At 38.7% G+C, this 15,271-nt stretch overlaps 1 protein-coding gene across 5 annotated transcripts in view; it reads right to left on the bottom strand.

Annotated features, from left to right (window-relative positions):
* The window catches only part of SUPT3H (SPT3 homolog, SAGA and STAGA complex component), a 273,957-nt gene that overhangs the window by 126,483 nt on the left and 132,203 nt on the right, over positions 1-15,271 (bottom strand). For all 5 annotated transcript variants that reach the window (XM_061460998.1, XM_061460996.1, XM_061460997.1 and 2 more), the window contains exon 3: positions 14,111-14,195. In XM_061460998.1, coding sequence (XP_061316982.1) covers positions 14,111-14,195 — 85 coding nt within the window. The remainder of the gene's footprint in view (positions 1-14,110; positions 14,196-15,271) is intronic.

The raw sequence follows: 15,271 nt of genomic DNA, 5'->3' as shown, positions 1-15,271 counted from the left end.
CAACTCTTTTCTGAACTTCAGACTTCCTATTCCTTACTTGCAACCTGGGTTCCTCTTTTAGCTCCATGTTTTATTCTGCTACGAGACTATATGCATTCCTACAAAGTTGCACTTAGCATTTGTTGCTGGACACCTTCTCTTGTCATAAATCTCTAGCTTTTTTCCAACTCTGACCCACCTCAGTGGATGCATCATATCCTGCCTCTTAGTTTTCACTTATTCTTTGCTCTCTAGTACTTTTCCTCATGGTGTACAGATGTCGTCAGTGATACTCCTCTTTCAAAGAAACCATATCTCAATCCAAGCTGTCTCTCCATTTTTTTCCCTATTTCTTTCTCTCTCTCTTCATCTGTAAAAGCCCATAAAACATGCAGTTTTCAGCTAATGCACAGACTTCCCCTCTTCTAACTCTATCTTGGATCAGCTCCAACCTGACTTTCCATAAATCCCCTCCCTTAAAACTCTTCATATATGACACATTACATGCCTCCTCCTGGCCAGAAATCTGGGACTTCAGTATGTCTTGTATGTTTTTATGTTCTCTGTCTTTTCTACTGCTTTTGACACTGTTAGCTTTTTCTTTTTTTGGATTGCTTCAAGGCTTTTGTGATGGGGAGGTATCTCTCAGGTGGGAGTTACTGGACTAAATATAGACGTCTACACCTGAGCTGGCCAAACAAGGCATCACTTACAGTCACTAGAAAGCAACCATTCTGGGTCCAAATTCACCTCACCCTAAAAACAAATGCCTGAAAGAAGTCAAATAAACTATATTTAGTAAGTAGCATTTCTCTCTATTGCCTCTATTCCTCCAACAGGCACACTATGACTGCTTCACAGGAATATAAACTATTGATGGATAGTAACGTAGTATAGTATCTAATATGCCATGTGCACACAGAGAAGTACAATGCCTTTACCCAAGATGCAAGTAAATGGCCAGTCTAAGGTGGTAGATTATATGTCATAATTTAAAAGAAGCCTCTATGAAAATAATGGTATCTGAGTTTAGGAATATTTATGTAAATCATAGAAATAACTACAGCCCAGAGTTCACTGTACCTAAAAGTTGTGTTGAAAATAATTCAGATTAATCACCTTGACTGTAATGCACATGCTTTTTTTGAGAGCATCGTCTCTTTACTGCTTGGTGCAGAGCTCCTGACATGTTTCCTCAACATTATTTCCTTTATGGACTTCACTGACCAAGCCACTAACTCCATCACCTCACACAAAAAAATCCTGGACCAGCCACCATGCTCTTTTAAACACCAATTATCTTAATAGCACAAGAAGCTACAGATTTTGCAATCAATGGGTGTAGAAGAAGAGAGACATCTCTGGAGGGAAAATGTCAAAATAAAGGAGTAGAATTAACATTTAACACCTGGCTAATACACTTTACCAAAGTTTATGGGAAGATAATGTTCTTATGGTCACATTCTGACTTGTTTCAAAAATGGGTAAGAACCAAGCGCTTCCTGAAAAGGAGACCATCACTATGTGGGCATTCAGTGAATTGTCACTGCTGCCTGGTTTTCTCAGAAGGCAAGGTAGTAAGCGTATAGGAAACTTCAAACACATATGACTTGGTGCACTAAGGCAGCTTTTTTGTGCACCCACAGGAGAAGTCATGAAAAGAAGGGAAGAATGATCAAATGAAGGATAAGTTCAATATGCATTTTTTCTGCCTGAATATTTTTCACTTTGCTATGGAACTCATCACTAGAACACAATAATTTATTGACACTCGGAGACACAGCCACACAAAATTCTTAACGTATTATCTTAAATAATGAAAGATCTTCAGTTATCTTCAGATACAGCAAAATCACAGGTACAAGACTTAGAGAATAACTTTTACTCTGTCAGTTGTTGTTTTTGTCAGGAATGGGTTACAGCACATACTTGAATTGCTCCATTTATTTGCAAGTGTGAGATAAAAGCCTGTTTGTCCTAGGTTTTGTGTATAACTTATTTTCTTTCTACTCAAGGACTGTACTGCCATCAACTCTCCTATCAGGTAGAACTTGCGGCTTGAAGATAAAAGAACACAGAAATAAAAAGCACTGATATCTCCCACAATTAAAAATATACTGATCTAAGGGTTCCTGCTATTATCACTGTTATTCTTGGCCAGTGGCACTTGCAGGCACAAAAGAGTTGTATTTGCCAAAACTAAAGCACTAAAATTTTAAGAAAATAAATTTTGCAGCGCTTCAAGAAGTAAACTAGCTTCTGGCAAGTATTCCAGAAGTAGTATACTGTCTGTTTTTCCAAAGTAAAATCGTTTTGAATGATGGCAACACCTTTGTGTTCAGTTATTGTTTTCTTTTGCAGGAGGACAGAAACGGAACATGTTGACAGAGGTGGAGAACTTCAGTCTCTACAGTTATCTATTAGTAACAGAAGTGCAGTATTAGAAACTCAAGACCTCTGAACACTAGGTGTCAGTGTAAGAAATGGAAAAAAATCAAAAACCTGTTGTTTCCAATCAGGTGGATTAGCTAAGAAACCAGAACCAGCTGTGACCACATTTCCTTGTAACTGCATAACACTGTTAACAAGCCAATCTTCCTTAAAAAAGTTATTCTGAAACTATCAGGTTTGCTTGAAATCAGATAAGGTGTTTAAAAACTACAATGAACTTGCTCTGTTAAACACTCTGAAATGACCTTTAAGGTTTATTAGTTACACTTAAAAGACCATGCAGAATTTTACACTACTCTTTTTTTTTGCCAGATATTCATAAGTTTGTGTCTTTTGCAACTTAATGTTTATAGTTTTGTTTGACAGAATCAATGAAAAACGAGATCTCAAAACCATGCAGCTAGTGCCAAAAGTCATAGAGGTGAGAAAGCTCCCACTTGAGAAGTCCAGATTGTAAATGTTTGGCTGGAATGTTAAATAACTACTTTAGGACATGAAGAGTCACATCCCAGAAGTGTTCATCTCTCTTGATACAACTGATGATCTGGCATCATTATCTCACTACAGAAAAATATGTTTGCTTGCCTTTATGTTCGTTCAGGTGAATCCATTCAGGATCTCAGAGGAAAAGCAGAAGGAATGTCACTTTCCACCAGGCACTGACAGTTGCCATATTTGGAAAGTTATTTTAAACAAAGCAAGCCAGATGATGAAAACAACAATTAAACCCCATTGTATATCAGATTCCAGAGCTGATTACAGAAATACACAAATGCTTTCGAAATTTAACTTGAGGTCCACCTTCCTAATGAAATATCTGCATGTTGCACACAAGTTGATAAATTTCAGATTCTTTTCACTTAATTTATGAATTGCTGACAGAATCAGACTACCAGATGAGATGGGTCTTTGCGTGCAGATATGGACTTTACACACATCTTCATACACTAATAAAATTCAATTTACATTATACAAACAAGTTAAAGAAAGAATGAAATCCTGAAGATCAGATTTCTATTTGACTTCTGAAGCTTAGGATGTAATTATAATTTTTCACAGACAGAAACAATGCTACTTTATTCCAGCCCAGCTAAATTATTTGAGGCAATTTTTTAGGTCACGTCAAAAATAATCTTGGCAAAAGCTTGTTCAGCCATAAAAAAATTTCCATAAAGGAGACTAGAGAATAAACTATTGACAAATATTGATTTACCAGAGTGCATCATATTGCATAATAAAAATCTAATGATTACTCTTCAACTTTTCAATTTTTTAAGTTGCTCTTTTCTAAAGAGTTAATCACCTAGAAGTTCATAGGGCTCCAGCAAAAGACATTGATGTAAGTAGCCAACATACACTAGACACCGTGCATCCGTACATTGAATGTCTCAGCTCAGCTCAGCCAAGATTTCAATAGCTATTAATTTATGCCATACTCCCAGCAGTATATATAAAAATAAATAGAAGATACATTTGTCTTTTGGAAACTCAGGCTGGGATCAGCTTATCACTTGATTTATAAAAGCCCCACAAGCCAAGGTACTTAAGTACATATATATTCAAGAAAGGAACAGATTCTAAAGTCCCCATGAATGAAATTTCACATATATTTAATTCCTCTTGATAAACAGCCTAAATAGGAATTGATGTGTTAAGGGTGGGAAAACCAGACCTTTACATAAAGACACATATATACGCACACATGTACAACACATGTAAATCTATGTCATTGTTATTAAAGGCCCAAAGGCTTATATAGAAAATCAGTAAATACTGGGATTATAGCTGATTGCACTACCTTAATTCTTGGTATTTTATATGCACTACACGACAGATATTAACCATTCATCACATTGCTTTCCCATTCAATTCAGTCAATGGTTTAGATTTGCTTCACTACTGAACATATTGCTTCAGCTATGTGGGCATAATTATTCATTTCCTTCTGCTTGGTTTTTTAAGGGTTCTTAATGAAAGTGTCTTAATTTTTCCACTTCTTGGATCAGTGAAGTCCCTCAACACTGGATGATGAGCAGCATCTCTGCATGAACAGGCAAAAAGCAAAAAGCAGCAGCTCTGTCTCATAGCACATGTTGACTCTGCAGAAAGATTCATGGGAAAGAAAACACCTGACCAAGTCTGTTGAAAAGTCTCTCATCTGAAGAGAAGGGACAGAGAGAGCCCAGAATCCCTAACTAGGACTCCTGAACTGCCTCCTGAAGTACATTCTGTGCTTTGGAATAAATGCATCTGAATACAACGGACAAGTAGTGTAGAAAACTCAGGACACCACTTTTCATATAAATTATGAATGAAGAAAAGGCAAGACTACATCAAAAGTCAGATAAGAGACTTTATATTGTTTGCAATTAAATTTTTCCTTCTCCTTAGAAGACATTTTGTAATACCTTAATATATTAAAGAAAAAATACCGTTCATTTGCTTAAGTAAAGCCAATCAAGGAATATTAGGAAAAAAAAATCTATTTTTTTATTTTTTGTTTTTTTTAAGAAATTGGGAAAAACGGTGTCTTATGTCTGATGTGGGCCTTTCTAAACCAGTGTCCTCTTCTCCCACAAATAAAAGACACACTGTCACTGAGGTCCTTTGGTACAGGAGTCAAAGCATCTGATCTCTATAAAATGGTTACTGAATGTGTTGAGTCTATTTATTTTTTTTCAATGTACATAAAAAAGGAATAACAAAAGCTATTGTACATTACTCTGTAAATTGAACAAAAAAAGTGTTTTTTTTAAACAGCCTTTCCTTTTAAAGTCATATATATTTTAAAAAATTAAATAATACAAATGGCCCCAAAATAGTCTTGAGAATGGTGACTACAAAAATTAATGTCAAACCTGCTATTTCCATTCAAAACAAAAACAAAAGAGAAAACCCACCCCAACTCACTCCTACCAATGTAATAACATAATATAAATACTGACCACATTTAAATGATGGAAATGCACAGAAAGCAATTAATTACCTCTTGCTAGAGGTAAAGTACCTTCTCTTCCATCTCACGTGGGAAATGCTAACAAATGTACACGGCTGGTACCCAGGGAATTTTTTATATTACAGACTTATTTTCCAGTTTGATTTCTTCCAGGGCAGGTATGCCATGTGTTTGCTGCAAATGTATGTGTGTTGTTTAATTTACTCTACAGTAGGAACAGAATGAATAGTCGATGGATTTTTCCCAGATGGTTTTTGTGAACTCCTTTATCCCATTCATGTAAACACACAGTGTGTTCCGGTTTGCTGAGTTGTATATACACCCTGTGACTTATTACAAAGTCTGAATGTTTAGCTAGCCAGAAGATTGTTTCCATCCTGTGATTCATTAGGTCCCTATGGTACCCTCGACTTCCTTTATTTTGTACAATCACAAATTATATTAGTTTGTCTTATTTTGATAACCCCTCTAATTAATGTCCTGCACAGGAAACTTTATTACTGTTTTAAAACAGACTCATAAAACAAGGACTTTTCCTGCTACTACAGTGGCATAAGTGACAGTTGCATATAACTTTGGGATCAAGAGTGAACAGTACTTCACACTGTTTGTTTTTATCAGTGGGCAATTTCTGTTAACGAATAAGCTGGTTTCGATTCTTTCTTTTTTTAAAAGGAATGTCAGAAATTTGACAATTATGTGTATAAAGGTCACAAGTCTAAACAGTTCTAAGCGCAGGAAACAAACCTGGGCCTGTAGGACTTCAGCTTCAGAATAGCATAGAGGTTACATACATTAAAATGACTAATCCAGCTTGTGAATGAATAATGAGTGTGATTTGGTTTTAAAAAAAACACCTGTAGTAGCAGGCTGTAAACAACCAAGTAAGTTCTAGCCTCGTTTCTGCTTAAATCATCATTTTTCCTACTCCCCCCTCCAACTGCCATTGTCTTTTTCTTTGGACGGGCAATTGATGGTGAGCTTTCCCTCCTCCTTTTACTTTAATTTCAAACTTCAATGAAATTGTGAACAGATGCAGGGATAAAGCTGGGAAGCAAAGAAAGCACAACACATTCATCCAGAAAATGTACAGCCCTTTGAAAACAAAAATTTCACGCTGGTCATGATTAAGTACTTAGCATTTTAAACTCACCCTTATGCTTGTCTCTGTATTTCCACTATTCCTTTTCTTAGTTGTGGCAAATGCTTACCCAATCTTTATTTAAATCCCTACTATAAAAAACAAGGGATGGATTTACTATGGACTTACTGAAGACCTGACACACTGCTGAATCTCTACATCTCACTGCATTTTACCTATGAATTATGGCCACAGTTTAAAATAATCTACATATTCCAATATAAATTATTCACCTGCAGACCTGTATTTTGAGCTCTGGTTGAAACCAAAGGGTTGATTCTGAATTAACTCTATTATTTGTGAAAAAGGCATTTAATTTCCAATAGTAATAAAACCAGAAAAAAAATCTATGTGTATAAGCAAAATGTTCTTATATGTATATATATATATATGTAACATGAGACCCTAATCATGCTCCTACAAAGGAAGCAAGAGTAGAATGTCAATAAATACTAGTTAGAAGCACAAGATGTATGCAATTAAATTCTTCCATAGGAAGATAAGTGATGAAAAAAATCCCACCAGATATCATATACAACATAATTTGAAGGCAATTGAAGTTCCTTTAAGTTGACACTATTGCATGCTAAAAAAGCCAACTAAGTGGGCTTAAGTCATTTGACATCAATTGAAGACATTAGAGTCCATGCTCTAGCAGACACACATTAGCTGACAGGGATAAACCACAACTCTATCAACATGAATTCCATCATTCATGACAGTCTCCAGAAAGATACTGGTGGATAAAACATTTAAAGGATGCAGTCTAAAGCTGTTGCGATGTGCTGTGGCTTTCTCCCTAAGCACCAGTCTTTCATGGACAGATAAGGTTACTCACCAGTAGGTAGGAACTTTTGGGCTCTGCTGTTTATAAGCATATCTGTACTCTTGGTTTGTATTCCTCATAGTCCCTTGCTGAACTCTGTGCTACTGCAAAAATGTCTTCTGCTTTGCAAAAACCAAAACTTATCTCTTCTCAGAAGCCATTTGATAGCTCAGAAACAAAACGTAAAGGACTGAAGTTCACATCTAGCGCTAACCTGAAAACCCAACTTCAGTGAAAGCAGGTGTCTGTGCTCCTAATACCGTATTCAGCATGCCTAGAGAATAAATCGGTGGTAGTTCACTCTGATAATAAATGCCCAGCAATAAATGCCCATCAATACATTCCCAGCACAAGGAGTTAACTCCTCAATAGCCTTTTTGATTTAAGTAGTATATCATGCTCTTATCTTCTCTTAGCCTTTGAATGTGACATCTGAAGCATGAATGTGGAGCTATGGCCCTACCAAGAGAAGGTACTAAGAAATCAGGATTGCTGGACATGATGAAAGAATAAACTAAAAGAGGGCTTGTTTCATGTCAAATGGTAAGTAATTTAGAGGCTTGACCCCTCCTGATTAACATCTTTTTACATTCCCTGTTGAACCTTTTTTGTAAGCACAATTTTCCCTGTGACAGACATCTGCTACTCATACTCAACCATAAAGAACAACGTAGTCTTGTTTAGAACCTCTGGTCTTAGCACATACAAATACAGGCCTAGGGGTAACATTAAAGGATCTATAAATATATACAGATCAGTTACTAAACAAACACTGTCAGTCGGTGAATTTGATTTCATATTAAAATGTAAATTCATTGTGCTCTTCAAATACATTATGCTTGATGCCCCATCCCTGGAAGTGTTCAAGGCCAGGCTGGATGGGGCTGTGAGCAACCTGGTCTAGTGGAAGGTGTCCCTGCCCATGGCAGGGGGGTGGAACTGGATGATCTTTAAGGTTTCTTCCAACCCAAACCATTCTGTGAGTCTATGGAAAAACAAACTGAACTTTTTCATTCTATTTTTGATTTTGCTTGATATGCAAATAACAATACATGTATTATAATTACAATATATGAAAAAAAGTCAAACTTACGCTAGCATTCTGACACAAATTGGATGGAATATTTCTCTCAACTTTTATGCCTGTCTCCTAGATATTCAAACCCCAGCCAGCTGTCAAAGGGTCCCTTTAGTTGTCAGCTGATGAAATAAATTCCTCAAGAGATTCATCTCATCTAACTTGGAAACTAATTTTAGGATTACACGAATCCTCCTCTGGAGATGCTCATTTTCTTCTACACATAGGCCTATACTTTTAGCAGAATTACACTTAATGTAAAACAGTGTACACATCATTCAAAATACACACAAAACATCAATCATAAAATGTGATGCAGACTTTAAAACCACTGCCTTACAAGAATTTAATTTGTTAGTGCAGTCATCGGCTATAGCAGCCGGACCTCATGAAGTATACAGTGGTTTGAAGCAGTGACCGTATAAATCTGTCCAAACCAGACCCTGATTTAATGGAGTTCAGATCAACTTTGAAAATAGGGAGCTAGAGCTATAAACCTGCGAGATATCAAAAGTCGAACAATCAAGGTTAATCACACTGGCAACTTATTTTTTAATTCAGAAGCTCAAACCTGGACTTAATCAACAAGTACAAGGTCTTACAAATGTTTACTATGAAAGATGTCTGTAATGTGCCAGCTTTATTGCAGGCATAAAAGTAACTTCTATGTTTTAGCCTTATACATGTATTATGGATGGGAAAATGAACATGAATTTTGAGAAGAAATCATTAAATTACATAATGAGGAATATGTAGTCTATTAGTATGAGAAATATGACAAAATCCAGGTAGTAAGCAATAAATTTACATCTGCAAGTCAGCTTCAACTATAGAAATACTTTATTTCTTGTACTGAATATACATCCACATGAACACCTACATATAAAGTGAAAATTTAATATAGCTACGTAGTAACAGCTCAGTAAGGACGTTCAGTTATTAAGGATGACAAATGTACAAAAATCCCTATCAGAACTCCGGAGCATGTAAAAGGCTCCTGATTTAAGAGTTCCGGCATGTGAATGTCAGAGGTCAAAGCAATGAGCTATTAAAGATACTTTCACTTCCTCAGAAATAAAGTGCTGTCCTGGGCTTGGAGGGGAAAGGTTAGAAAAGCTGTTTATCTGCCACTCTGTTCCCATTCTTCCTTCTGTCAGGAAATCGTACATGCCCCTACACCCCACACAGGGTTAGCCCTGGGTCACGGTCCTTCCCCAAGTGCTTGCCCGCATTTGATTTAAGTGCAAAGACCACATGGCTGCAGGTTGCCTTTTCTCAAAACACACGTCTGGATGTAAAGCTCAGCTCAGCTAAGTCTCGGTGGGATGTAAATGCAGGGTCTCCACCGCTTTATTGCTAAAGAAGAGTGAAGCCATGGGCATTAGTTTGCATAAATTAAGGAGGTCATTCATTAACAAAAAGAAAATGATATTTTGTAGTAGATAGAGCTAGAATAAGAATTACAAAGCACGTTTAACCAGTGGGAAACCTGCAGAGAGGAGAGACAGGTTGTGTCCTCACCAGAAGCCATACGGCATGGTCAGGACAGACTGAGAGGAGCATAATAAGCAAAGAAACCACAGCACAAAGGTGCCACAAGACTGCATAGACAGGGATACACCACTGGGCTGAGTAGGTATAAGCAGAAAGAAACTGCCCGGAGCTGGAAGAGACCCCAAAGCAGTTGCTGTGACCCAGGAAGCCACTGAACAATTGCTGGATTAAGTGCAAAGCTGAAGGAAAACAGCTGTCTGCAGGCAAACAGTGGGCAAGGGGAGATTTATTTATATAAATTATTTATTATAATTAAAAATATTTTATGTATAATATACACGTATTATGTGTATATGTGTATGTATATGTATATGTGAGATGTGTGCACGTCTACGGGGGTATGATATAATAGGTACCACAGAAACATGGTGGGATGGCTCCTATGACTGGAGTGTTGGAATGGAAGGTTACAGGCTCTAGAAAAAACAGGCCTGGCAGGTGGGGAGGGGGAGTTGCCCTTTATGTTAGGGATAGGCTGGAGAATATGGAACTCTGTCTGGGGACAGGTGAGCAGTTAACAGAGAGTTTGTGGATCAGGGTTAAAGGGAAAACAGCTATGGGAGACATTACTGTGGGGATCTGTTACAGACCGCCTGATCAAGGAAAACCTGCAGATGAAGCACTCCATAGACAGATAGGAAAAGCTTCACGCTCACAGGCCCTTGTTCTCATGGGTGACTTCAACCACCCTGACATCTGTTGGAAGGACGGTACGGCCCGGCACAAGCAATCCAGGAGGTTCCTCGATTGTGTAGAAGACAACTTCCTTCTGCAAGTAATAGAGGAGGCGACAAGGAGAGGTGCCATGCTTGACCTCATGCTCACCAACAGGGAAGGGCTCGTTGGAAATGTGATGCTCCAGGGCAGCCTTGGATGCAGCGATCACGAGATGGTCGAATTCGAGATCCTCAGGACAGTGAGAAGAGCGTGAAGCAAGCTCCCTGCCCTGGACTTCAAAAGAGCAGACACTGGCCTCTTCAGGAACCTGCTTTGGAAGGTTCCATGGGATACAACCCTAGAGGGCAGGGGGGCCCAAGACTGTTGGTTGATATTCAAGGATCACCTGCTGCAAGCACAGGAGTGTTGCATCCCAACTATAGAAGGAAGTGCAGCAGGAGGGCCAGGAGACCTCCTTGGATGGATAAGGAGCTCCCGAGGAAAATTCAAATGGAAAAAGTGGCTTATAATAAGTGGAAGCAAGGACAGGTGGCCTGGGAAGAGTACAGGGATGTTGTCCGGGAAGCTAGGGACCAGGTTAGGAAAGCTAAGGCCCAGTTAGAATTAAACTTAGTTAGAGGTATTAAAGATAACAGGAAGGGATTCCACAGGTACATATAAAATAAAAAACAGACTAGGGAGAATACAGGCCTCCTCAGGAAGCTCTCAGGAGAACTGGCTACACAGGATTTGGAGAAGGCTGAGGTTCTGAATGAGTTCTTTGCCTCAGTCTTCACTGGCAAAGGCTCTGACCGGACCACCCAAGTCTTGGAAGGCAGATGCAAGGACTGTGAGAATGAAGACCTTGCACCCACTGTAGGAGAGGAACTGGTTCAAGACCATCTTAAAAATCTGAATGTGCACAAGACCGTGGGTCCTGATGAGATCCATCCGCGGGTCCTGAAGGAGCTGGCGAATGAAGATGAGAAGCCGCTGGCCATCATATTTGAGAAATCATGGCAGTCAAGGGGAAGTTCTCAACGACTGGAAAAAGGGAAATATAACCCCCATTTTCAAGAAGGGGAAAATGGATGACCCGGGGAATTACAGACCAGTCAGTCTCACCTCTGTGCCTGGCAAAATCTTGGAGCAGATTTTCCTGGATGGCATTCTAAGGCACATGAAAATCAACAAGGTGCTTGGTGACAGCCAGCATGGCTTCACTAAGGAGAAATCCTGCCTGACCAATTTGGTGGCCTTCTGATGTGGCTACAGAACTGATGGACAGGGGTAGAGCAGTTGATGTCATCTACCTGGACTTGTGTAAAGCGTTCGACACTGTCCCACATGACATCCTTGTCTCTTAATTGGAGAGACATCAATTTGATGGATGGACCACTCAGTGGATAAAGAACTGGCTGGATGGCCGCACACAAAGAGTTGTGGTCAATGGCTCAATGTAAGGCTGGAGACCAGTAACAAGTGGTGTCCCTCAGGGATCAGTGTTGGGACCGGTCTTGTTTAACATCTTCGTTGCTGACATGGACAGTGGGATTGAGTGTGCCAGCCTTATGAAGTTTAACCATGCCAAGTGAAAGGTCCTACACCTGGGTCGGAGCAATCCCAGGCACAGCTACAGGTTGGGCAGAGAAGAGATTCAGAGCAGCCCTGTGGAGAAGGACTTGGGGGTTTTGGCTGATGAGAAAATGAACATGAGCCGGCTTCAGTGTGCGCTTGCAGCCCAGAAAGCCAACCGTATCCTGGGCTGCATCAAAAGGAGCATGACCAGCAGGTCGAAGGAGGTGATCCTGCCCCTCTACTCTGCTCTCGTGAGACCTCACCTGGAGTATTGTGTGCAGTTCTGGTGTCCTCAACATAAAAAGGACATGGAACTGTTGGAACAAGTCCAGAGAAGGGCCACGAGGATGATCAGGGGACTGGAGCACCTCCCGTATGAAGACAGGCTGAGGAAGTTGGGGCTGTTCAGCCTGGAGAAGAGAAGGCTGCATGGAGACCTCCTCGCAGCCTTCCAGTATCTGAAGGGGGCCTATGGGGATGCTGGAGAGGGGCTCTTCATTAGGGACTGTAGTGATAGGACAAGGGGTAACGGGTTAAAACTTAAACAGGGGAAGTTTAGATTGGATCTAAGAAGGAAATTCTTTCCTGTTAGGGTGGTGAGGCACTGGAATAGGTTGCCCAGGGAGGTTGGGAATGCTCCATCCCTGGCAGTGTCCAAGACCAGGCTGGACGAGGCCTTGGGTGATATGATTTAGTGTAAGGTGTCCCTGCCCACAGCAGGGGTGTTGGAACTAGGTGATCTTAAGGTCCTTTCCAACCCTAATTATTCTATGATTCTATTCTAAGATTCTATGTGTATATAAAATAGTATGCATATTTTATATATAAACACATATTTATAATATGTGGTCTGCCTCATTCTGAGTTTTTTCAGTTTAGAGAAGTTTTTAATTCTAGTTAATGTAGTAACAGAATCTAGCTTGAAACTTAAAAACGCTCCTGACTGCTGAAAGGGCTCATTATAGAAAAGATTTAGGAACTTGTAGCTCAGAACTCTAACGGATCCAGGGGCTCACCGTATGTGAATGTTAGCTATAATGTGTATTAGTATTATTTACATACAGTAGTTCCATGCAATGTCTACATACATACTTGCTGGCATTTCATCTGAAGAATCAGTATGATAAACGAAGAAAACATTTGCTACCTTCCCATACCACATGTCCCCTTCCCAAGCCACAAGTGGAATATAGGAGTACACCTTTCTGTACAAAATGTCAGATGGCAGATTCATGCCATGGTATAAAATACTGTCCCTGATTTCTTAAAAGGTAATGTTGAACTTCAATTAAAAACCATTAAAAGATTCCAATTTAGAGCTGTTTCTGAAAGACAAGATTTGAAACAGACTCTTCATACAACTCTTTCATTGGCTTTCAGTAAGAAAAAGAAATTGTATTTCTGTATTATTTTTGATAAAAATAAAGCCATCAAATAATAAGAATATTAGAACATGTTAAGTAAATGAAGCGTTAACACAGATACTAGAACATGAACAATTAGTAATGAAGTCTTCACATGACTTGCCAGTTTTTTCTTTTCAACAACTTGAAGTTTTAAACAAAAAAATACATCAGCTTTACTCCCAGGTTAGGTGATGTTCCAGGTATCACAAATATATATATATATATGTATATATATATAAGTATATAACCGTAAGCAAAGTGCACAATCTCCATCTGCAAGCCTAATGGTAAACTACAGATTACCGAGGCCAAAACATCACCATCAGTTTCTGTGTTTTATTTGTTTCTAAAACCAGAACAATCTGTTATTAGTCTTGATCTTGAAAATGAAAATGTCTTGTTGTTTTCATGTCTTGATCATGAAAATGTCATGTTGTTTCAAGGAGCTTGAGAGTAAAGACTACATTATCAGCTATGTTCTTACCAAATTTATCAGCTGAGTGTGGACAATATCTTCAACCAGTACTGCAGTTTCATGGAGCGGCCTGCGAGCATCTCCCAAGGAAAACCTGGAAGAAAGAGGTTTATTGAAATGTTAGGAAAATGAGTAAAAAAGAACAAAATTGGTGTTCTCCAGAAGAATAAAAAAAGTATGAGTAATAGCAAGCTTAATTCACCTGCATGTACAGAAATTGATCACCCATTATGGTGCAGGAATATAAACCAAAGTAATCTTATTAATGAGGAAAAGAGCAAGAATGTAAAGCATATGGTGTGAAAATATGAAAAATTGAGGAAACAGAAGAAAATCCAGTTTGTAGAATCATTTGAAAAAAGTAGGCAAAGCTGTAGTACTCCTATGCTACCAGGAGTAATCCTGTATTTGCAGCATCCTTTGCTTAAAAAATATTTATTACCATATTACACTGGAATTTAAAATAATAATCGAAACATCACAGACTCAAAACAAGTGCTCATATACAATAAACATTTTTTTTTGAGCTGCGTGTGTACATTCGCATTAAAATTTACATTATTTTTTCATCTCATAAGGTATATAAAACCAAACAGGACCCAGTTATCACAACCATTCTTACTTTCTGGCCTTTTAATATTGAAAAGTCATTTTTCTTTTTTTCTAAGCCTTAAAATGAAAAATAAAACTGTGTGATACAGTAGTAACACCTGGTGCCAGCATTCTCATCTTGAATGTACCTTTTGTTCCCAGTCTTACTAAGCATTCCACACACAGAAATGAAAGGTTTTTAGTTTTCTTTTCTGAAGACACCAAAGTGCAAGAACAAAACAGGATGCTGCCTCTGCATTGAGATGCCTTCCCTGTCTGCGCTTAGAAGTCTCTCTCACAAGTAACTACCAGTCCCTCTGAATGGCACAAGAAGCAGAAGAGATGCAATCAAGATGCAGCATGTTGATCTGAGAGGAGACAGATATCAAATCTTGCTCCTTTCTGATGCAAAAGGGTATGTCAGAGTTGATGCTGAAATGTGAAGAAGAGGGATGCAACAATCAGCGGCACTACCTGGTTACATAGAAAATCAAGTTTCAGATGCGTCTACTGTCTTCCTCCCTTCCTTACACTCTACCTTCAAAGCTATTTCTATCTCAGTTTGCCTTCACTGTTTTC

Source organism: Pezoporus flaviventris, unplaced genomic scaffold (genome assembly GCF_033815535.1).
Source record: "Pezoporus flaviventris isolate CSIRO_AGI_PZ_B2104156 unplaced genomic scaffold, CSIRO_AGI_Pfla_v1 ptg000031l, whole genome shotgun sequence".
NCBI lineage: Eukaryota > Metazoa > Chordata > Aves > Psittaciformes > Psittacidae > Pezoporus > Pezoporus flaviventris.
The sequence above is the reverse complement of the archived record's forward strand: the minus strand, read 5'-3'. Positions and strand labels throughout refer to the sequence as shown.